General features: G+C 45.9%; 2 protein-coding genes, 2 non-coding genes and 1 pseudogene across 4 annotated transcripts; 1 reads left to right on the forward strand and 4 right to left on the reverse strand.

Annotated features, from left to right (window-relative positions):
- Positions 5,503-5,582, reverse strand: TRNAL-UAG. Its single transcript has one exon. It is a non-coding gene; the product is annotated as a tRNA-Leu (tRNA).
- TRNAC-GCA lies at positions 6,318-6,389 on the reverse strand. Its single transcript has one exon. It is a non-coding gene; the product is annotated as a tRNA-Cys (tRNA).
- Positions 7,278-16,260, reverse strand: LOC8068645. Its single transcript, XM_002440374.2, has 16 exons — positions 15,883-16,260; positions 15,553-15,772; positions 14,573-14,874; positions 13,919-14,095; positions 13,057-13,803; positions 12,879-12,973; positions 12,731-12,793; positions 12,554-12,642; positions 12,367-12,465; positions 11,590-12,252; positions 10,915-10,989; positions 9,018-9,088; positions 8,872-8,929; positions 8,363-8,567; positions 8,170-8,220; positions 7,278-8,072 (listed from the first exon to the last, which is right to left on the reverse strand). The coding sequence occupies exons 1-16, from the start codon at positions 16,116-16,118 to the stop codon at positions 7,567-7,569; spliced, it is 3,657 nt and encodes a 1,218-aa protein (XP_002440419.1). The 5' UTR covers positions 16,119-16,260; the 3' UTR covers positions 7,278-7,566.
- Positions 18,517-20,209, reverse strand: LOC8066605 (annotated as a pseudogene).
- Positions 21,185-23,324, forward strand: LOC8066606. Its single transcript, XM_002439070.2, has one exon. The coding sequence runs from the start codon at positions 21,273-21,275 to the stop codon at positions 22,779-22,781; it is 1,509 nt and encodes a 502-aa protein (XP_002439115.1). The 5' UTR covers positions 21,185-21,272; the 3' UTR covers positions 22,782-23,324.

A 23,411-nucleotide genomic window follows, 5' to 3' on the forward strand; every position in this document is an offset into this window, starting at 1 on the left:
GTTCTTTGTTCCACTTTGATAGCTCATAGAATCCATATTGCCTGTGAATCGTTCAACAAAAAGAAAAATGCACCATGCATTTGAGCATTAAACATTTAGCTCTAAAACATTAAATAGGTTGCATATAGCACTAAACCATTGTGTTCTGGACACCACTCAGTACTGACCCTTCTCAGCTTGACCCTCCTTAGCTTCAGCTTCCTGACCCTCCTCAACAGTAGATTTCTAACCCTCATCTGCTCTAGCGGCGGGATCCATTTGAGGTCTTTGCGGCACATCAATCACTAGAATAATCATACGATACTCTAGAAACCTTGGCACCATCCCTATACAAATAGTACCTGATGAGTGTGTTGTAGGTGGCTATCAACTCGCTAAAACCTAGACTAATCTCACTAAACATGTCTCCATGCATGATATCCACCGCTAAAGCCAAGGTAGCTCCAATGTTTAGCATTCCCTCATCATACCCACTCCCTAGCAGGCCTGCATTATCAAAGAGGTACCACCTATTCTGATGTTGAAAAGGATCAGGTAGAGGTTATGGAAATTAAACATTTGTGCATGTCGATGACAAAGAACCCGCCCCGAACTTGAAGTACAAAAGGAAAGTTTCTCTCTAGGATCTCAAATGTGTCCACTCCCTGTGCATTCAGCCGCACCTCGATCCAAGTTCAAATAGCTTGGTGTCATCCCTCCACCATCTAGTTTCCAACAAGAGAAACCAGTCGGTACTTTGTGCTTGCAATACAAGAACCCACCTAGTTTCAATTCAACTGTCACATCATCAAAGGTGTACGTGGGTTGGACGCCGGCGTGGACTTCTTCATGAGATGGAGAGGGAAGACACATGGGATTGGACGTCGGCACGGACACAAGGATGGATGGCCGCACGTGGCTTTTGGAGCACGATCGGGGCTCCCTCACCAAAATGGGTTTTTTCAAGAAGCACACTAGCTAGCTGTCGAGAGAGGGGAAGAGTTGACGTCAGAGGTAGTCACCTTGGAGAAAAGTGGGTTTGCCGCAACCATCGTACTAGATGCGGCTGGTGGTGGTGACGGCGTCGCAGAGTTGGAGAAGGGGGAGGGGTTTGGAGGAGGAGCGGGGTTTGGAACGCACTCTCTCTCTTCTCCACTTCAATGTGGCTTTGTTGGGCTGGATGGAATAATTTTTTATTTGCTTGGCATATTTTTAGCCCCATTGGGTTGCATGCCCACGCACCAAAGTTAGACAGACGGTGGCACCATCATATAGAAACCGGGCCATAGCATGTTACAGACTTAGTACAGCTGAGGTGACTCTCTCGGTGTAGAGCCTGTCCAATGGTCCTCTTTCTGCTCATACTACTGTAGAGTGCTATTATTAAATTTTGAGCTCAGAAGATGACAAATGCTGCCCAAGCTCTCTGTTTCTCTTTTTTTAACTCTCGTACTTGTAACGTTTTTCTTCTCTTTTCATTGATTCTTTAGTAGGGACCTCTCGGTTAAAAAAATGATCCTATGTAGTAGATGTATATATATAACAGGTCATTAGTATTTTTCTCTCATAATAAATCAACGAATAGTACTTTCAGTCATAACTTTTTAGCCAAATGAACATACTCTAAATATAATGTGAAATTGTGGATGCTGCTGCCATTCAGCCAGTAGAAACGGAATCAGGTGTGGTTCGGAAATTGTTACGGTAAGCTGCATGCAGCGTAGAGGCTGTCAGGCTGTGTATATGCATGTAAATGACAAATTGATAATAATTTGTTACAGTGCTATTTGAGCTCTTATTAGTTTCGTTAGAAAAAACCTTTTAGTTACTATTATACTTTTTGTACCTTTATTTATTTTGTGACTCATGAAAACGTGCATTGCTCATGCAAATGGACAAGGTGCCCAAGGTTGTGGGCACCAAAACCGCTGCTATAGCTCGTATGGAATTAGGCCCTATTTGATTCGGGCTGTTTTTTAACACTTATCTCATCGAATGTTTGGATACATACATTGAGTACTAAATAGACTATTCATGAAACTAAAAACACAGTTAGAGAATAATTTGCGAGACAATTTTTTAAAGCCTAATTAGTCCATGATTAGACACTAATTGCTACAGTTACAAATGTGCTACAGTACCTGTTAAACTTTAACACCTTCAACCAAACACCCTCTTATCCTATTAGGCGCAAAGCATAGTTCGGTTGGTACACTCTCAGTGGTTTGAGCGGCGGGTGCTGGGTTTGATCCTTGAGATCGGCTCAGGGTCTCACCTCGGGATTTATTTCTCGTTCCTTAGTTGCCTCACACGTGGATGCGCCAGGCTGACGTGCCCGCCATATGCGAAGCCTGGAAGACTTCGGATACCTCTAAGCAACGTGCAAGTCTCTTCATATAGATGTAGGTCTAGCTTGTGCACTAGGGTGGGTGTGCGTGTGTGTGTGTGCGTGCGATGATGGTATGAGTTAGTGCTTGAGTTGAGATACTACATTTTGTACTTGAAAAGTTGAGGCTTACAAATAGTAAAATGGTGCAGCTGCATAGAACCTCAATGCAAAGGCATCCTTTTAATTTGGGTCCTAAATTATTTCCCTTTTTGTAATCCAAAAACTTGATAGGATGACATAAAAGTAGTATCGAAAAGGCTGTTGGAAATGAAAGCAACAAGGATGGAAACGTTGCCAAAAAAAAGAAGAAAAATAATGAAAACTTGATAGGATGACATAGAAGTAGTATCGAAAAGGCTGTTGGAAATGAAAGCATAAAAGCACTACTGGATACTGTTAGTTCACCGAAGGCCTAAAGCGCTCGGTGAAGGCACTAAAGCCGTCGGCGAAAGGTTCGCCGAGCGTAGCCGTCGGCGAAATTTGGTCAGAGAATAAGTTCTTGGCGTAGAGCTCTTCGTCGAGAGCCAAAACACGGGCTCTCGGCGAACTTTCGCCGAGTGTCCGCCCACCGCTCGGCGACACTTTGACACCGTCACGGCATAGTTTGATGGGGACGGCGCCTTCGTCGAGCGCCCTGTCCACCACGCTCGGCGAACGGAGGAACGTGCCGACTTTTTTTTTTCTTTTTTTCTTTTGCCAAAAATGGTTGCCGAGAGCCCTGTAGACCACCTCTCGGCGACGCTATATCTTCGCCGAGAGCCCTGTTGACCCCCTCTCGGCGAACCTGACGCCTTCACCGAGAGCAATGGTCATAGCTCTCGGCGAAGCTGGGAACCTGGGAGTTTTTGGTTCGGTAGCCTCTAGCTTTGCCGAGAGCTATGACCATTGCTCTCGGCGAAGCATACCTTTGCCGAGCGCAGTTCTCGGCAAAGCTGGGAACCTGATTTTTTTTTGTTTGTTTTGCTTCATATCAGTGCATATATCACAGTTACATAGCCCAGATCACATATATCAGCACAAGCACAATCCCAGATCACATATATAGCCGAAATCATATATATTAGCACACGATATATCACAAGCACATATAAAATCCATAAGTTCATCACGATATATCACAAGCACATAAGTTCATCACGTCCATCGCATCACGACATAAGGTCCACACATAAGTTCATCATGACAGAAGCTCCACACATGTCCACACAAGTTCATCACAACATGTCCATTATCCAAACCACAACTACAAAAGCAAGACAAAGACCAACTCACTGCCACTGTGGCCACGACGACAGTGAAGGGTTCCCTGGACCAGGCTGCTGCGGCGGGTTATTAGACCCCGCGGACTGAGGCTGCACAAAGTAGGAGATTGTCCGTGAGATAATGAAAACGGAATCGAAATTGAGATTACATGTCTATAAGAACCATGTTACTCACAGGAGTGCCGAAGTGGAGCTGAAGCTGAGGCCGAGGCGGCGGCGGTGCCGGCGAAGGAGTAGGTTGGACGAGCAGATCATCCACCGATATCCCACACTGAGGCCCCATCATGGAGACGATCTGGATCAACTGCGCCACCCGCCTATCCTGGGCCTCCCGCTCGGCCCTCTCGGCTGCTAGCTGGGCCTCGATCTCCAAGGCTCGCTGATCCGCTGCCAACACCCGCGCCTACAGAGTAGATGTCAGTATATAGGTCGGTATATATTAATGTACAAAGAATGTAACAGAAATAACCTCGAGTGCGTCGACCCGCTGCTGTGAAGGAGTCGGCCGTGGGCGTATGGGGATGCTGCCGTCCGTGCTAGCTGCTCGGATCTGGAAGAGAGTGGGAGTGGAGGCGGTGTCGATGACGGAGTCCGCCATCCAGTACCGTCCGTGCTTCTTGCCTCCGCCTAGCCTCATCACGAGCTCGCTGTCGATCTCGTTCCTGGCCGGATCCCACTCTGGCCCATGGACGGACCTTCCCGCCTCCGCGTACTCGGACAGGCGGGAGTGCACACTCGCGTTGGTGTACGCCTCGGGCGGGTCGCTCGGGTTGTAGGAAACAGAGGACGAGGCCTTGCCCTTGTGGGACATGGCGTATGCCGTGAACTGGTTCACCTCCACGCCTGGGTGTGCAGCCGCCTGCAAGGAAGACATCAAGAAGGTTAAAAGTAATACAGAATTAAGGGTTAGAATAAAAAATGAGTTCTCATACATATGCTTGCGCGTAGCCGGCGAGGTTGCGGCTACCTTGGTGGTGCGAGACACCTTGCATCATCATGCGTCGGTCGCGTGCCTCCTGGTGCTGCGCGGCCCAATCCTCAGATAACCATTCACTTGCGACTTTGAAGTCGTGTTCCGTCAGCACGAGCTGCAAGACTTCGGCCCTATTCATCTTCACTACACGTCGTTATTTGACACATAATAACGATAATATCAAATTTCCTTCCATAAAATTGCAATATTCAATGCACATGCACTTCAAATATGCATTATACGAAAATATTCATTGTAATGAAAGAAATGCAAGAAATATAGCAAAATGTAATATAAAATATTCATTGTAATGAAAGAAATGCAAGAAATATAGCAAAATGTAATACAAATGTCTCAAATGATAATATTGTGACCAACTATAAATGGGAATAGTACAAAAAAAAATTCAGCCAAAAAGGAATTAAAAATAAAAAATAATTCACCGAGAGCCTCATCCAGCTCTCGGCGAAGAGCTCCTTCGCCGAGGGTCCTATGGTAGCTCTCGGCAAAATGATGTCTTCGCCGAGAGCCTAGTCTAGTGCTCGGCAAAGAAGACGGCAGGCAACGGCTGGTAACCATGCTGTGAAAGTTGTGCCGAGAGGCCTTGTTTGCCGAGGGGCTACCGTCGGCGAAGAATGTTTTGCCGAGCGTTGTTGTTTGTCGACGGTTCGGCTCTCGGCGAAGACATTATTCACCGAGAGCTTGATTTTGCTAGGAGCTGCGCTCGGCTTCGCCAAGCACCCGATATTAAGCCCTCGGCAAAGATTTAAGGCCCCTGTCTCCGGTAGTGAAGGATGGAAACGTGCCAAAAAAACTGTTTGAAATGAAAGGAAAAAAAAAAGATGGAAACGGTTGGAAATGAAAGCAAAAAAAGGATGGAAACGTGCCAAAAAAAACAATGACAGCTGTGGGATTTGAACCCACGCCCTTTCGGACCAGAGCCTAAATCTGGCGCCTTAGACCACTCGGCCAAACTGTCTACTGGTTTAGATTATACGGATAGATTTATATATTTAAAGTAGATTGAACTAACAAAAGACATACACAGAAGATAACGAAATAGAGAAGGTAACGTATGACTTTATACTGCCAGACACGTTTATAAGATCACTTCATGATGTAGACAAGCAAAAGGAAAGTGGAAATAAAGATCAGTGACTATATATTAATTAAATAAAGATGGTTGTTTCAACGGAGGTCTAACTACAATAGAATATTTTTGAGCTTGCTTGGCTAACAGATGCACCATCCATGTGACTAAAGGTCTTTCATCTACATACATCGTATACATTGGTCAAATCTAACTCAAGAGAAGCAAATGGCGCAAATGTTGTAGACATGCGCCATGTTGATGTACTGCCCTAGCCCTGACCTCTGCATCAAGATTCTATGTCATATGGGCAGGTGGTGTTGCACTCTTAGATAGTTCTAGTAGCTTGCAGAAGAACCATTGCCGTCAACTGACACACAAGAGAAGCTAATGTCGAAGAATGCATTGTGGCCACCGACCTGAGAAATGAGAGTAAAAAACCTACTACATGTATATCCTTATTGCTCTGCAGGAGCAGGACATGGAACCATACATGTATGGAGCCTTCATTTTTTTTCTTGCAAAAAGAACTATAACAGACATAAAATAAATCCTTCATTTTTTTCTTGCAAAAAGAACTATAACAGACATAAAATAAATTTAAAAAAATAAATAACATTGAATAGGGCCCATCCGGGTTCGAACCGGAGACCTATTGATCTGCAGTCAATTGCTCTACCACTGAGCTATGGACCCCTTGTGTATTTGTTTTGTATGCAGATGAATTAATTATGTCACATGATTCAACATGGCCAAAAAGTTCACGTAGGATTCTGGTTTATTTCTTATACAACCTGCTACGAGTGTATTTAGTTCATTTCTTATGTAGTTTGGCTAGTAAAACTAAGCTAGGCTAGCCTAAAATCTATTTGTTTGATTGCATACGCTGCTGAGCCTGGCTGAGATGAGTTCGTATGTTGGTTAGTTGTGTTGCTTTGTATACAATCATCTCTTCTTTAAGCTGATGAGACTACCCTGCTAAGGCATTTCTTTGAACAAGTGATGAGCGAGAGGATCGAGCAAGCGTAGTGATGAGATGCCACGATGCGCTCGCACGGAGTCAGCCAGAGCCTAGGCCTAGCCCTGGCTGGCCAGATGGAGCCTGGCTCCAGAGGCTGGCCAGACAACCAAACAGTCTAAGGGGCTGTTTGGTTGCTAGCTACACTTTACCACACTCCACCTTAGGCAAGTTTGATCAAGTTGGTAAGTGTTTGGTTTACAACTAAACTTAGACATGATTTTTTAGGCTCCACATATCATAGAGTTAAAAAGTGTGGCAAGATTCCCTTAAGTATCGCAAAGTGTTGCAACTAATTTACTACTCATATTTTTTGTGGCTTACTACACTTGCCTAAAGTTAGTTATAGTAGACTTATGGCTAACAACCAAACATCCTAAATTTAGCCCATCCAAGCGAAAAAAAAAAAGCAGGTTTAAAGGCCACCAAACGCACCCGTACATGGCCGGAAACGCATAATAAAAAAAAACATACTCTCACGTAGCGACGAGATCCCATCCTTTTGGCAACGGGCATGCAAGGGACGAGCTTTTCACCAACACGATTCCACGACAGGATAACCCCGGAAACAGAACCACAAGCTACATGATACCCATTAGCAAATCTCAACATGTTCTTGCTGCTACAAGAATCGAATACCTCATCTGCAACAGTGCAACTATCCACTCCATGCCAGCAGACTCCGGATATATCGACACGAATCCACCAGCCTAATTACAGATTACAACCTCAGCCCTACCAGGTTGTGGCAGGGAGATTAAATCGATTAGCTCTACCATACATTAGGTAAGGAAAAAACATGGCATCCACACTCGCAACATATGCACAGGACAAACAACAATTGCTTCCTTCCCCTTATATAAATCCCAGCTGGGTGAGGTCATCATCTGGGATTTCCAGGGCGCCCGAGAGATCAATGTCTTGCAACGACTCGTCAAGGCCATCCGTGAACCATGAGCTGATATCATTACCCTGCCCGTCAAGCCCTCCTGGGACGTCCAATATGTCATCTAATCCAGGCAACACTGGCAGTCCAGCATCCGCAGTAAGTCGCTGGGTGGCGTTGCTGGAAGTATTCCTAGTTGGATGTGAATTCGTTGGATGCTGGGTCTTTTTCTCGCTTGCAGGTTCAGGGGGCTCTTGCACTGTCGGAGATGAAAATGGCTCAACCACTCTACCCAGCACGTTTCCAGAAGTTGATAGCTGCGCCAGCTTTTGCTTTGGCTTTGTCTTGTTTTTGCGCTCGCCACTCCTCCCGCTGCCGCCTGATGAATGGCGCCCTGATTTCAATCCAGAACCCTTTGCAGATGCATCCCTGTTGTGATCCCGTTCCCTGTCGCCCTTTTTCCATTTTGCACCACCTGTGATAGGAAAAGCCGCAAGTTGATATACTTGGTCAAACAGGAGGTCGTCTTCTGACATCACCCAGTATAACCGTCAAGAAAATTGCTAAGTTACCTTGATCAAATGGAGTTCTATCAAGCTTTTGATGCTTCAGCCTCTCTACACCTGAACCCCAAACAAAAGCTAGGTAAGTTATGATTTTGATAAAAGAATTAGTTTGACACAAAAATGTGCATGTTACAGTCCACTCTCAAGTACAGAAACATAACAGTAATTTCTCTCTGAGCAACAGTAGCACATAAATTACCCTCTGTAGATTTTGCATCACTGCTTGGCAAGGGTGCAGACAGCACACTCCAAAGAGAAGGCTCACTGAAGCAGCTTTTCCCTGTTTCATCAAATTTGTGGCATCGAATAAGAGTACGCTTGGCAAAAGCCAAGGCAAGCTGCTTTGCAGCTTTATTGGCAGATTTACTGACACCAGCCTTGTGACTAGAGCCAATCCGCCCACCCTACATATCATAAAATAGAGATGCAATCAGGATCAAAGTTAATGCAGCTAATACATATTACCCCCTTTTTCCAGGCGAAAAAATATATTAAGCTTATATTAAAGGGGCAAGGGGAGACCAAAACTTCATTCACCAACTTTAAAAAAACAAAAGATAAGATAATGGTTTTTGTTAAAGCAATGAAGGACAGACATCTTATATCTCCCCAGACCACAACTAAAATAGCAGAGCCAGTGACATTTGTAATCTCATGTGGCGCCAACATTGATTCAAGAACAATCATGTGAAGAGACATGTCAACTACCTTGAGTTTTCTGTATGCCCTTTCAACTAGTTTGTTCATAGCATGTTTCTCCAAGCTCCTGTGAGGCAGTTTTAAAGTTAGCCATTAAAGTAACTTCATGCACTAGCATTTAAGATATAATGTACATAAATATAATGCATCGCTACCTCTCCTCAATATTCTTTGTATCTTGAATTGATTTATCTAGCTTATGTAATCTGCATTTCTTTTGGTTCACCTGCAAAAACAAGAATGGTACCATTTTAATACACATTAGTGAAAATCTAGTGAGAAAAGCAATTTAATTTTTCACAATATATGCATATAAAGTTATGAAAAAATATCACAGATGCATCAAGTGAGACAGTTTTAAAATAGTACAGTAAGAAACATTGGTCTTAGTCATTAGATTGAATGCAGATGGCTCAGATAAGCCACTTAAAACCACCGAAACTTTTCAAATGACCCTTAACTATGCCACCTCGCCTTGGTACCATTCCACCTAACTGTTAGAGTAAATAGGATAGTACCACATTGTGTGCCCACATAAGGTGTTAGTCCTACGTACCCTATATAATCAGCCCATAAGACCCAATGCAATATATCCAATATTCCACCAATTATATTTTCCTTTATGGTACCATTCGCCTAGGTTTAGATCCTAACCCTAGCCGCCGCCGCTTCCGCACTGCGCGCCCCCGGGGAGAGGTCGATCTCCGCCGGGGGCAGCGCCCCTCTTTAGGCGCCCGATCCTATTGATCCGGATGCCATCGTCGTCGTCGCACAGCATGGCTTCTTCGACCACAGCTACTGCGCCCTTACGCTCGGCTACCTCGACGCCTTGCATGAGGACTCATCGGCTTCTTCTCCAGCCACAGCATACACGGCGCATCGATTGTTATGACTGCGGGAGGATGTTACTTATCAGCTTCTTCTCTAGTCTTACCGTCTGTAGCGCTCCCACTGTGACTGTGGGGGGGATGTTAAGAGTAAATAGGATAGTACCACATTGTGTACCCACATAAGGTGTTAGTCCTATGTACCCTATATAATCAGCCCATAAGACCCAATGCAATATATCCAATATTCCACCAATTATATTTCCCTTCACTAACGATATAGGTGTTAGAGTACGCCATGGGCCTATTGGGCCTGGGCTGGCGGTATAGCCCGTTAGTCTTAGGGTTACTTAGAAATAAGGGTTGCTTGCTTAGGGGTCAAATAAGGATTGCTTGGGAGGCAAGAATTAAGAAGGAAATCCCTTCCCTCTTGCCCGGCCGTGGGCAAGGCCTGGCCTCCTCTCTCCCTCACAGCCCCAGCCACCACAATCCCAGGCATGAACAGTACCCGCGGGTACTGTGGCTCCGCAGGTTCTGTAGCACAGCGCCAGTCGTCGCCCCTCCCTCAACTCTCTGCCTCTCAATCCTAGCAGCCACATAACAATAACTATCTTGATCTATAGCATTCAAATCTGATCAAGAGGTTTTTCCTATATACAGACCCTAGCATAAATAAAATAGGAATAAATCTAAGATTTCCATGATTTAAGACATGTATTCAAACCATTATGAGGGGTACAAAATGACACAGTCCTGTTCGCTTGACTTATCAACCGTACTTTTTCAGCGAAAGAACAGTCTTTTCCTCTCACAACAAATCAGCAAACAATACTTTTCAACCTATCTTTTCAGCAAAGCGTGTTTTTCCCAAAGAAAATATGCTGGTCCTCTCTTAGTCCTTATTTGCCAAGATGCCACTTGAATATGTAGCTACTATGAAACTTACTCTTTAAACAAATATTGATGCCAGATGGTCAAAATCAACTTTATATATGTGCTTATACATTATTAACATTTCAAAAATAATTATAATATTTGTAGAAAATGAAATCCTTTACACAATCAAGGTTCCAAAACATGATAGAGATTATGGTAGTTTACATTGATCTGGTGAAGTCACACACATTAACAGCTAACACACTGAAAACAGTACACTGAACCCATCCAAGTTTAATCAAAACTGAAGATATGCTATGAGGAGGGAACGAGGGGTTGTTCACGTAACCTGATCATGCAGCCTTTTCCTCAACTCTGAAATCATTTTATTAATGTCCTCATCTTCTCCGTCATCTAGCTTTGGCTGAAAAGAGTAGTGTTGCAAAGATAAGGCAAGAATCAAAACCAGAATGTATGGGGGGGGAGCACAAATTCTGGTTGTTACATACAGTTCGACTTTCTAGGGACTATATAGATTATAACACAGATAAAATAGCACCCAATATAAAAAATAATAAAATATGTGCCCCTGTGATGACAGCTAGTATCTGGGCACATCAAATACTTCCTCACTTGTTCCTTCTTTTTATCTGATGTTTCAGGGGTGAAGAAAACTCTTCAAGACACCAAGAACATAGATAACTAAATCTACCTAGATTGCCTATATCTCATTCAGTGTGTGCTTTTCGATCTCTTTATTAACAGATCACTGAGGCAAAGAGGGGTGCTTGTAAGAAAATAATGAGGTTGTGACTGGCAAGAAACACAAAGGGCAAAGTAATCAAAACCATATGAGCACGCCCTCCCTTCCTCAAGGTACCACCTCAAGAAACATGTCAGGTTGCCCAAAATCATAGACTATGGTTTTCCAATTATTTGACATGTTTCCTGGTAGTGGTAGGCAATGCATATAGACTTCCATTAAAAAACTGTATAAAGCAACACCAGAGTGTAAGGGGCATACCACTGTCTCTGGACAAATGCCAATACTTTGCAGCTCAATTAAAATCTTGTCTTCCACAGACATCTGCCCATATTGATACTCATATGGAGATAAAGGGAAATCTTTCCCTGGATTTTGACATTGCCGTGGAATCGGTGGTATCAAGTCATGCAAAGGGCCACTTTCTGGGTATACTGTAAAATTGAGTCCATCTGATAAATTCTCACTATGAACCGAATTTTCACTGTTTGAATTGATGAAATTGCTTGAAGCTGTAAAACCATTGCACATGCTCTGATGTACCACAGAAGTACTGTTTGAGTGCACAAAATCCACACTCAGCCCAAAATTAGATGTTATGGCACTAGCTTGAAGTTCATTTTCTAAGTATCTGTTGACAGTGTAAGGGTTGTGGCTATTTGGAAATTCAACAAGTATATCTCTTTGCACCCCATTGGAATCAGGTAAGTCATCTTCCATAATTAAAGCCGAAAGGAGTCTGTGTGCCATTGGAGCCATTTCATTAAACCATTTATCAGCTTCCAGCTTTTGTGGCCCAGTACGGCTTTCGTCACCATGAGAAAAACAGCCGATAGATCCTTTTGCTCCGACTCCATTAGTTTTACTTTGCTGGGATGAGGGAGAAAAATTAGATGGAGTCAATCCCTGAGATGAATGCTCCTCCTGCAGTTTTTTCAGACATATGACAAAGGTCATATATAGGCAAAAAAAAAATCATGGAAGGGGAAACATTTTATCGGAATAATTTGGAATTATTGATGTCATGAAGTCACATACCATCTTCGACATTCTTCTGTGATCAACTGATGCTACAATATCATGTTCACTATCAGACATGCAGGACATGCTCATCTCAAGCTCTTCAACAAGGTTGATCTGACCACAAAGTGGCACATCAGAATCCATCCCAGCAAACAATAAAAGTACATTCAATCATGATGTCTAAAGCAAAACTTGCACCAACCTGATTTTTTAAGAAAGATAAATTTTCTGAGCTCATAAAAGTTAGCATGGGTTCCATTTTCTTCCAAAAAGGGCCAGAATAGGCACTAACTGCAGAAGAAAGGAAGTTAAAAACCATCAACCCAAAGGGATGCCTGACAGAGATCACCAGAAGAGGGGGATAAGACAGCATACACACCAATAGCGCTGCGAGCAGCATTAACAGCAGCTAAAAGCTCCTCTTGGTCATCTTCTGGTTCACCTGCAATGCACAATTATTAGTTATTATAAGAGAAAGGATAATGGCGAGAAACATGAGCAATAAAGGTAAAGCATCTTCAGAAAACCTGTTGTGTCTGTAATATCACTATTTAGAGCCTGTGAATGCCAGGATGAAGCTTTACGGTCAGAGCCTTTTTTCATTGGTGGCCGCCCCAACTTACTGCACAGATGATTAAAAGGTCAAATCAAGTTCCATATGCAAAGCTAGATCCCCAATGACAGCAAAGGATGACAATTAAGTACCTCTCATTCTTTTCAGTTCCAGGCCTTCCACCTTTTATTGGCTTTCTTGTTTCTGCAGTGTCCAGTTTTTCTTTTGGTATGGGAGAACACCCCTTGACATGCATAGCACCCCTTCCACTCCTCCCTTGACGACGAACACCACCATCTTCCAGCTCTTCTTTCAAAGGAATCCTATTTTTATTTGACGAAAATATCAATCCCATTGCATTATGGGCTGTATTTGCGCCCTCGTTCCCCACTTCACCACTATGCATGGCTTTCTCCTTGGACTTGCTTTCAGTCACAGCCGATCCCTCACTTTCTGACAACCCAGCAGGAGATGAGATGCTATCCATTTTGCTTGTTGATGTGTTCTTTGTCAGCAAGACACTGCCAGACTCTATAGGTGCTGATCTAGTGGCAGTGTCAAGTGGTGATCCTTCAGATAACGCTTCATCAAAATTTGATACTGGAGAAACAACATTTGCTCTTCTTGTCCGTGACATCTTCTGTGGGCGTTGCCCAACCCAGGCAATAGGAGGTGAGGAAGCATTTGAATGTGTGGAACGTTTGCGATTTGTCATGCCTCCCAAAGGTGAGGCTTTATTTGGGTAAGGTGCTTCTTCCCATTCATCACTTCCTCCAGTTGAACGTTGGAAATTAGAAGACGAGTTCATAGCAAGTGAACTGGTTCTTGGTGCCCTGCAAGCTTTGGCCTTGGGCAAGGGGCTTAAGCTTCCGTTTTGCATATCATCAGAAGTATTTGCCCTAGTTAACAAATTGCATATCATAAAAAAAATTGGCAATTTTGCAGTACTCTTTCACATATATGTAGCAAAGAAAAAACGTGAATTTTCAGGACAACAGAAGTATCTTAGCTTACTTGTTTCCTTTTACTGTAGTCCTTTCTTTTTCAACTCCAGCATGACGTTCTCTTCTTTCATTTGGCTGAGCCACATAGTCGACATCTGACTTGGACAGAATGCGGGATACAATGTTATTCTGCTGAGAAGTGCTATCCAACTTGTTACCTGCTAGTGCTCCAGCAGAAACTCCATGTCTGCAATGTGAGAATTAAGATGAGCTCTAACAAGGATACATAGGCAAAGGCAAAGAAGGTTTTTCACATATAGCACTGGAAGAGGATTCAGGTGGAACTATAAATAGCAGACATCGATTGCGAACAACAAAAAAATGTGTTGACCAAAGAACACAATTAAGCCCAAGCAAGCGCTAGAAACACAAGCTGCCAAACACCACCTTTCTGATGATGCATGTACACAGTAATATCATTCTACTCGCTGATGTTGGACAGTTGGACAAAAAAAAGACAAATTCATCTCAACCTTACATCTCTATTTCAAGGTAGCAGATGATATCAAATTGTCAACATACCACACATATCTTCTCAGATTACATGCTTTAGCTCAGCATGATGATCAATCAGGCAAAATCATTTCAGGGAATCAACAACCAGAAACAAACTAAGTTATAACTCAAGGAACAAAAAAAATAATGGCAAGCACAAGTTTTTTACCTATATCCAAGGCCATCACTAGATCGTGGGCGTACTTCATTGGCTGGTCTATGCTGGCCCACGGATTTGACATCTCGATCAGCATCACTGCCTCTGCTGAGCATTGTTCCAACAGAGCGCTTACGCTTCATCTTTTTTTCCCACCCTTCACTGCCAGTAGATAAACCCCGCAATTTGTCATCAGAAAGCACAGAGACTGTAGCAGATATTCTTGTACTGCTCTTTTCCTTCTCCACGGGTGAATTTTTCTCATTACTAACCAAAGGGCCTTGCCTTGTAGGAACACTACCACGTCCTTCCACCTGAAACATGTATAAACAACAGAACCAAGATTTTTAAGTGAAGAAATGGTAACACAGGAAATTCATAAGGAATGTGAAAACATTATCATGGTAAAAAAAAAATTGTGATTGAAGTTCTATTCAGAAGAACGCATCATACAAGAAGCGCATCAATTAAAAGGCCATATTTTTGAAGGTAAAGCAGCATTGAAACTAGGTCAACCAGAGTTGTAGTAGTTTTAAAACCCAAGAAAAATAAGACTAGATACAGAGGATTATGAGTGACGTGAGTGTGAGAAGAGAATAAAAAGGCTATATCAGTTGACTGCGGAATTCAACCAAGATCACCATTTTCCCACACTTGTCCTGCATGCTCTTAATAAGTGACAAATGAGGTGACAACAGGGTGGTAACCAGGTCCCCATGCAACTCAGCTTACAAGAAGGGCAAGCTTTCTGGAATCACACTGATTTCGACCGATACGCGACAAAAGAACATGAGTAGCCAGCTACACTTGTTTGAGTTTAATTAGCTGCAAAGACTGAAAAGGTACAACCTTTTCAACGACCATAATCCAGATTCCAGAATCTGATGGGAGACTATTAACGAAATCAGGAACATTTCGTTGCAGCCAAAACAAAGTAAGGAAGGTAATAACAAGTGCAGACGCTGTGAGAAGAGTGGGCCGAGCAGACGAACCCGGGCATCGGCGAGCGAGGAGCGCACACGCTTGCTCAGGACAGCAGAGTTGTTCTGCGCGCCCATCCTGAGCGCGCCCGAGGACGAGGAGGAGGGGCCGGCGGGCCCGAGCTTGTCGGGCGCCGACGACGCGTCGGTGGAGCGCTGGCGCTTGCGGGTGACAATGTTCTTGTACTTGTCGAGCTTCTGGATGGCCTCGTGCAGCGACCTGGCCTTCTCCCTGCGGTGGCCGGGAAGGGGAAGGCGGGCACGGAATTGAGGCAGCGGGCAGTCAGCGTCAGCAATGCGATATCCGACAGAGGAGGGGGAAAAAAAAGGAAGGGTACGCACTTGGCCTTGCCGGCGGAGTCGTGGACGCTGGCGCGGATCCGCCTGAGCTCGTCGGCCTGGTCGTCGGAGGCGAGCGCGCGGCGGAGCTCGGGGTGGCGCCAGTGCGGCTGCTTGGGGTCGGAGCCCCAGGAGGGGAGCGCGTCGAGCGCGAGGAACTGCGAGAGGGGCGGGGTGGGCGTGGGCGGGGGCGCGTGGGCGTCCCCCGGCCCCGCGCCCTCGCGGAAGCTCCCGGCCATGTGGGGGACCGGATTGCTAGGGCTAGGGTGCCCCTCCTCCTCCTCGTCGCCGGGCTATCTGAGCGCGGCGGCGGTGGCGGCGACGCGCATCGGATGCCGCGGGAAGGGAGAAGGGTTCCGGCGACCGATTGGGGGCGGAATTGCTCCCTGGGCGAGGGGAGCGGAGAGGGAGAGGGGGAGGGGGAGGGGGGGTAGGCGGCGAGGTTGCTGACGTCGTCGCAGGCTCGTGGGGAGGAAGCAGAAAGAAAGGGGAAGGAGGAGGGCGATTAGACGACAGAGGGGAGGAGAGGGGAATTTGGAGTCAACTTTTGCCGGCTGATTGGTCAACGCAGCCTGTGATTGGCCCGATTTGGTAATCCTAATGCCTCCCGTGTTCGTTTCCGAGCTCGCCTCACGACTCCAAAGTAGTGTGTGTGCTACTGTTCTGTTATTACCTGATCTACCTGGTACTAACAGAATCCACACGGATTTCAGTAGCCTCCTATTTTTTTTTAACGAACGAACTGGCGGTGTTTATATTGATATATAGGCAAAAAAAACAAATGAACTTAGAAGGCTACCAACAGAAAAAAAAAAAAGAAAATAAACAAAACAACAAATAAAACTATATGGACAGTCAGCAACAACAACAACCACGCATAACACCATCATCACAAACCCAACAAAACCTCTATCAGCAGTGCTCGTTGCCACAACGGATTGTCAAGTCATAGTCCTCGCTCGCACCTCAAGTCTTTTATATCGTGAACATTGAATACTCTAGCTCTTGTTTCCCTGAAATCAGAAAAATGAGAGAGAAGTAAATTGCACCTCACTGACCGCCATGTGGTATTTTCATCACCATAGTGCCATTGCACCTCCACAACCCCAAACTGTCAATTCAGACTTCTCTAAGGCCGTTCTATAGTCACGACCATGGAAACACAACATTAGTGGATCTCGCAACACCTGTTGTTGGACTCCATAGCTCACTTTGGTCGTCTTGAAAGAAACCATAATACATGGGGGCCTCGCCATATCTGCCAATAGACACCAAACCACAGATTCATCCCCTTTTTCTGTATTGTCGTCAAAAAGGATTGTAGTATTGCTTCATAACCTCAAGAAGTCCATCTTTTGTGCAACCACCATAGCCACCACTAGCAATGTCACCATGCCATCCACTTGCGCCATCTGTTGACGATGTCTCACCGAAGTAGCCATAGCCATGACAAGCTACCCGTTGTAGACTGCTGCAAGTTGACTTGCCACATGTTGTCATTGCTGCAAGCATTTGTCTTCAGATGTTGTACCACAAGACATTAGCCACTTCTATGTAGGGCCAAGCGTCGTGGTCCACTTCAAATACGCTAATATACATGTGTGCAACCATAAGCCACTTGTCAATTTTATGCGACCTGCCCTACACCATCATTCGACATCCTTCTATGTAGCCTTCCATAGCCTTAAGCCACTATCACTGTCCACGGTTATGTCATTGCCACCAGGCGGCCTAGAGATAGGCACAAAGCCAGCCAAAACATGGGCACCATTGTTTATCGCCACAGCACTGACCTTCGTCAACTCTAACATTAGAGCCTATGCTAGTAGGCTTCCTCGTCCCTCTCTCCTCCACAAGTGGCCACCATCCTCACGCCATAGCCCCGCCCATGGGAACGCATCCAACAGTGTGTATGCTCTAATGCTCGTCAACCCACGGGCCACAACCACCCTGTCGAGGTGAGCCTCTGCGTAGTTGCAAGCTGTCGCAACCTCTCATTCACTTGTGTTGCCCACTTAGTTGATGAGTCAAGCAGGCCATGGGAAACCTTGCCAACTCCATGCACAACACGATCCTCAAGCACAGATCGAATTGCAATAATAAGATAAAAGAAGAAATGAGGTCGCATGTAAAAACTCAGAGGCGCATGCAGGGAATGACCAGTATGTAGGTTTGAGTGATATTTCACATGCATGATTAAGGGTGCCTCCTATAGTCATATTTTGGCTGCACAGCGGGTGGCTGGTGGCAACAACGGGTTGCTTCACTTCTTCAGGTCGGGTGAAGGGAGGAAGCACGATACCTATACAGGCACAAAACCTATGTGAGCCCATCACAAGGGAAAGAATTGCACAAACAATGGTGTGTGCACTCAACTCAACTAGTATGCTCAACTAAGCGAAATATGTCAAGCAGGAGATTGGAGAGATTGCTAGGCTCAAGCACCGAAGCTTTTGGTGCTCTGCTGAGAATACACCAGGACCAGGAGGGGGATACAATTTCCAGGTTTGGGTCCATCGAATACCCAATTTGGACAGAGCTGCGCCGCTGTAAGTTCTTCTGAGAGTGTGTTGTTCGGTTGCCTCAAGTTGAGAGAGTGCTTTATTACTCTAATTAGACAACTTCCAACTTGGATGCTTTTTAATCGACCCTGATTAATTATATGCGTAATAATAAAGCCGGCAGACCTGGTGGTGACTCGGAAGGAAATATATATGCTCCGGAGGAAATATATATATATATATATGCTCCGGAATTATTCGTTCTCCATCTGAATTAGTAGCTAGCTAGGCGCGTCGTCTACAGGTACTTGGCGTCATGCAGTGACCATGGCGATGCCGGCGCCGGCGGCTGACGAAGCGGCGGCGCCGTTGTTGTTGCGTCCGACGAACCTGGCGACCGCGCAGTCGGCGTCGAAGAGTCCCGAGGAACGGAAGGTGTCGGCGCCTCCCATCCCATGACGGGCATCTTGGCGGTGACGTTGAGCCTGTTGACGTAGTCGGTGCGGTAGGTCTGCCCGAGCACGCCGTGGACGTCGTCGGTGAGGTCGTAGAACTTGAACCCGAGGTCGAGGTGCGCGAGGCGGCAGTCGTCCTCCGTGACGCCATATCCATGGACGCGCGAGTCCTCGGCGGTGATGGGCACGACGCGGAAGACGCCCCGGAGCTCGACGACGACGGCGTTGGCGCGCGCGGTGCGGGTGACGGACAGCGCCGGCGCGGCAGGCGGCGACCACACAGCGCCGACGACGGAGGCGGGTAGTAGCGCGACGGCTTCCTCGTCGAAGGCGAGGGCCAGGTGGTCGGCGGCGGCGTCCCACTTGGCAGCGTTGGCGGCGGCGCCGACGTAGAGGCTGTGGTGCGCGAAATGGATGCCCAGCGCCTGGATCCACGTGAAGTCGCGGTTGGTGGCCGGCCCGGTTGTGGTTGCCGATGAAGTGCGCGTTGATGTGGAGGCCGGCGTCGGTGACGATGCAGAAGTCCTGGTCCTTTTTGCCGTGGAAGTAGAAGGTGTTGCCGTCGGCGCCCGTGTACCGCGGGTCGCCGCACGACACGCCGGGGTAGAAGTCGCACACTGTAGGTACATATCATACAAATGTGGTAACAACAGAGCCAACAAGAAAAACAGAGCCTTGAAGACGTTAGCGATTACAGCCACTGAACCACACTGGAAAAACAAAGCTGGGAAATTTCCAGCGTTGCCGTCAAAGCCCAATCCCTTGGCAAAGAAACCAAATCCTGTATTTTTCCCCCAACTTTGCCGAGTGCTAAAGGCCCAGCCATTTAAAAACACTTTGCCCACAAATTTTTTTTTCTCATGTTTCATAAACAAGATGTTAGAATTTTCCGTCCACTTCCTGAATATGGCCTCACACAACACTCACTAACTAACTGTAATATCATTTTTTTTAAATCACTAGATTTCATTAATCGATGCATGTGCATTTCAAATTTGTATTTTTCGAAATAATTCAATAAAATAAAACTAATTTAAGAAATATAGCAAAAAATCACAAAAATGCACTAAATTTGAATATGTAATTGTAGGTACTATAGCAGGGCTACAGAGAAAATTTGGGCACAAAAAATAAAAAATTAAAATCTTCACCGAGTGAGAGGGCACTCGGAAAGAAACTATTTAAAAAAGAAAACTCTTTGTCGAGTGCCGAGTATAGGGCACTCGGCAAAGAATTTATTAAAAAAAATAAAAAATTTACCGAATGCCGGAGATAGGGCACTCGACAAAGAAATTACTAAAAAAATAAAAATTCTTTGCCGAGTGCTAGAAGGCAGACACTCGGCAAAGGCTGATGACTGTCACCTACGGTCATCTTTGCCGAGGGTCCGGCTTTGCCGAGTGACTAACACTCGGCACAGATTACCTCAGCAAGAGAAGCTTTACCAAGTGTCCGCTATTTGGCACTCGATAAAGCCTCTGGCATTAGGCAAAGACCCAGTTTCTAGTAGTGGGTAACCGGAGAAGACCTTGATTCTTTACTTTGTTGAGGCCTTGTTTAGTTGTGAAAAGTTTTTGGATTTTGACACTGTAGCATTTTCGTTTGTATTTGATAATTATTGTCCAACTATAGACTAACTAGGCTCAAAAGATTCGTCTCGTAAATTATAGACAAACCGTGTGATTACTTTTTGTTTTCGTCTATATTTAATGCTCTATGTATATGCTACAAGATTTAATGTAACGGAAAATCTTAAAAAGTTTTTTAATTTTTGGGTGAACTAAACAAGGCGTGAGAATGGACTGAAGTAAGACAGTCTCAATCAATTTGTATGCTGACCATAGAGTTTCAGCACTGCCTTCATGATCAGAGACTGTCACCCTCTCACTCATGCATTACTAGTTTGAGTAGTTAGGCCTTGTTTAGATGCAAAATTTTTTTGGATTTTGACACTGTAGCATTTTCGTTTTTATTTGACAAACATTATCTAATTATGGAGTAACTAGGCTTAAAAGATTCGTCTCGTGATTTATAGGTAAACTGTGTAATTAGTTATTCTTTTTAACTATATTTAATACTTCATGCATGTGTCATGCATGTGCCGTAAGATTCGATGTGATGGAAAATCTTGTAAAGTTTTGAGTTTTTGGGTGTATCTAAACAAGGCCTTAGAACTTTTTGTGGAAGTGGAACAGGACACTTGGAGGTGGCTCTAGCCCCCCAACTTTGACTGACAGGAAAGACCACTCGAGTCCGTGCCTATATGTAGTAGTAGTAGTAGTGCATGCATCTTCTGCATTGCAGGTTGCATCATTCATTGACTATATATACCTGTAGTTGCGATCAGGAGGGTCGATCAACCAGATCACAAGTACACTAGCTAGTCCACTCTTTGTAATAATAATACTAGTACTAAGTCTGTATTATTGTTGTGTACATGTCAGAAACAGAAAGAGGAGATGAGGAAATCTTGTCTTGCTGCTCTAGTGGAGTGTCGACTCCAGTTTCAGTTTCTATGGATGAAGCAGAATTGAAAAAAGAGGAAGGAAAAAAGAAGAAACCTGAGGAGTTCAAGAAGAAACTTGAGGAGGCCAGATACCCGTATTATCCGTATCCGTATGACACGCCACTGAGAAGCAGTGACACCACGATACAGAGGATAGGGTCATGTCTGCTGAGCATCGCGAGAAGAGCCGACCTCATGAGCATCGCCGCCCCGATCGCCGTGGCCATAGGTCCGTACCATCATCATCACCGTGCCTCGCCGCAGCTCATGGCCATGGAAGACTCCAAGCGAGCCGCCAAGGAGGAGTTTTGTCGTCGGGTGGCGATGATGGCGAGCCAGAGCCAGCCGGAGGTGGAGGCGGCAGTCCGTGAGAAGATGCTCTCGCTGGCGGGATCCGCTCGCAAGTGCTACGCCGGCGACTGGACGATCGATCGCATGAGCCACGAGTCCCTGGCGGAGATGATGTTCCTGGACGGCTGCTTCCTGCTGCAGTTCATGGTGTCCATGTTCCCCGACGACCCCAACGCCCCGCCGGAGTTGGACCCGCTCATGTCCAGGGCCGAGGTGCACACCTGCATCGACGCCATCGCGAGGGACGTCATGCTGTTCGAGAACCAGATCCCCTGGGCTGTGCTGCAGGCGCTCATGGAGATGAGGCCGGGAGTCCCCGTCGACAGGTTCCTCACTCTCATGGCCTCCGCCTTCCACGTCGCCGCTAACGACGATGACGACAAAGCAGCTTCTTTGTCGTCGGGTGCAAGTGCAACAACTGGAGCTGGAGGTGAACCAAACGACCACGGCGATCCGCCGCCGCCGCATCTCCTCGGCCTCTTCCACCGCCGCCAGGTGGGCGCGGCGCATACCCAGAGCCTCCGCGTGCCCTGGCTATCGTCCCGCTCGACCACCGCCGTGGAGCTCGCGGAGATGGGCGTCAAGCTGACGGCGAGCAAGACGAACAAGTTCGGCGACATGAGCATGGAGAAGCGGCGGCGGCCATGGCCATGGCAGCTCTCCCTCGCACCGATGGTCCTCAACAACCTGACCGCGTGCTGGCTCACCAACATGGCCGCGTACGAGGCTTGCCTGGGCGCGACGCAGGCCGACAACTTCGCCGTCAGCTCGTACGTCTGCGTCCTGTCGTGCCTCGTCAACCGGGAGGAAGACGTGAAGGAGCTGCGCGGCAAAGGCATCATCAACAGCACCTTCAGCGACATGGGGACGCTGGTGTTCTTCAAGGGGGCCGCCCAAGACCTGCGCGTCGGCCATCGCTACTACGAGGTGTTCCAAGCCCTACACAAGTACAGGCAGGAGAGGTGGCTGTGGATCGCCGTCCACAGCTTCCTCTACAGAAACTACAAGACCATCGTCACGGTGCTCTCCATCGCTGGGGTGCTTGCTGGACTCTTCAAAACCATTCTCTCGCTCAGGCACCACCAGTAGACACTAGACAGCGGCGCCCGCCACCCCATTCATCGCTGGAGTAGAACTTGAATTAAATTTTATCTCAATCCACTTCAATATATATGGTTTGAAATGAGTCTGATAACATTCAAATAAGTCAGTCAAAATTTATCAATACAAGAGCTGAAGATGGATTGGAAAATCACGTGCAACCAAAAAAGGATTAAATTTAGATCGAGTTGTCAATTTTGCAAAAACATGGGAAAAAAAAAAGGTCAACCCAGGTCGGTTTGGGGCCTCCCTGCCTGAAGATAGCTAAAACCGGTGTTTAAACCGACCTGACCCAGTAGCTACACTCTGAAAGTAGAAAATGATCGAGCACTAGTCCAGCCTTAGAATCAAATGCTGCATGTTTAGCACAAGCTTTCGAAGATAGGATGAGCGCACTCAGGCCTGATGAGTGATGACATCAGATCCTGCTCCACATCCTGGAGCTCATCATTTATATACAGTGAGTGTTCCAGGGGCCATCAATTGTAACACTTCATTTGTCTTTTGAGACTAATCTGCAGAAGATCACTCAGTGCTTTGTAATTGCCTAAAAAGAAACCATGGTGGTCTATAGGAAACTGCAATGGCTAAATTCAAGCTGAACATATGTTTCGGTTT

Source organism: Sorghum bicolor, chromosome 9, assembly GCF_000003195.3.
Source record: "Sorghum bicolor cultivar BTx623 chromosome 9, Sorghum_bicolor_NCBIv3, whole genome shotgun sequence".
Taxonomy (NCBI): domain Eukaryota; kingdom Viridiplantae; phylum Streptophyta; class Magnoliopsida; order Poales; family Poaceae; genus Sorghum; species Sorghum bicolor.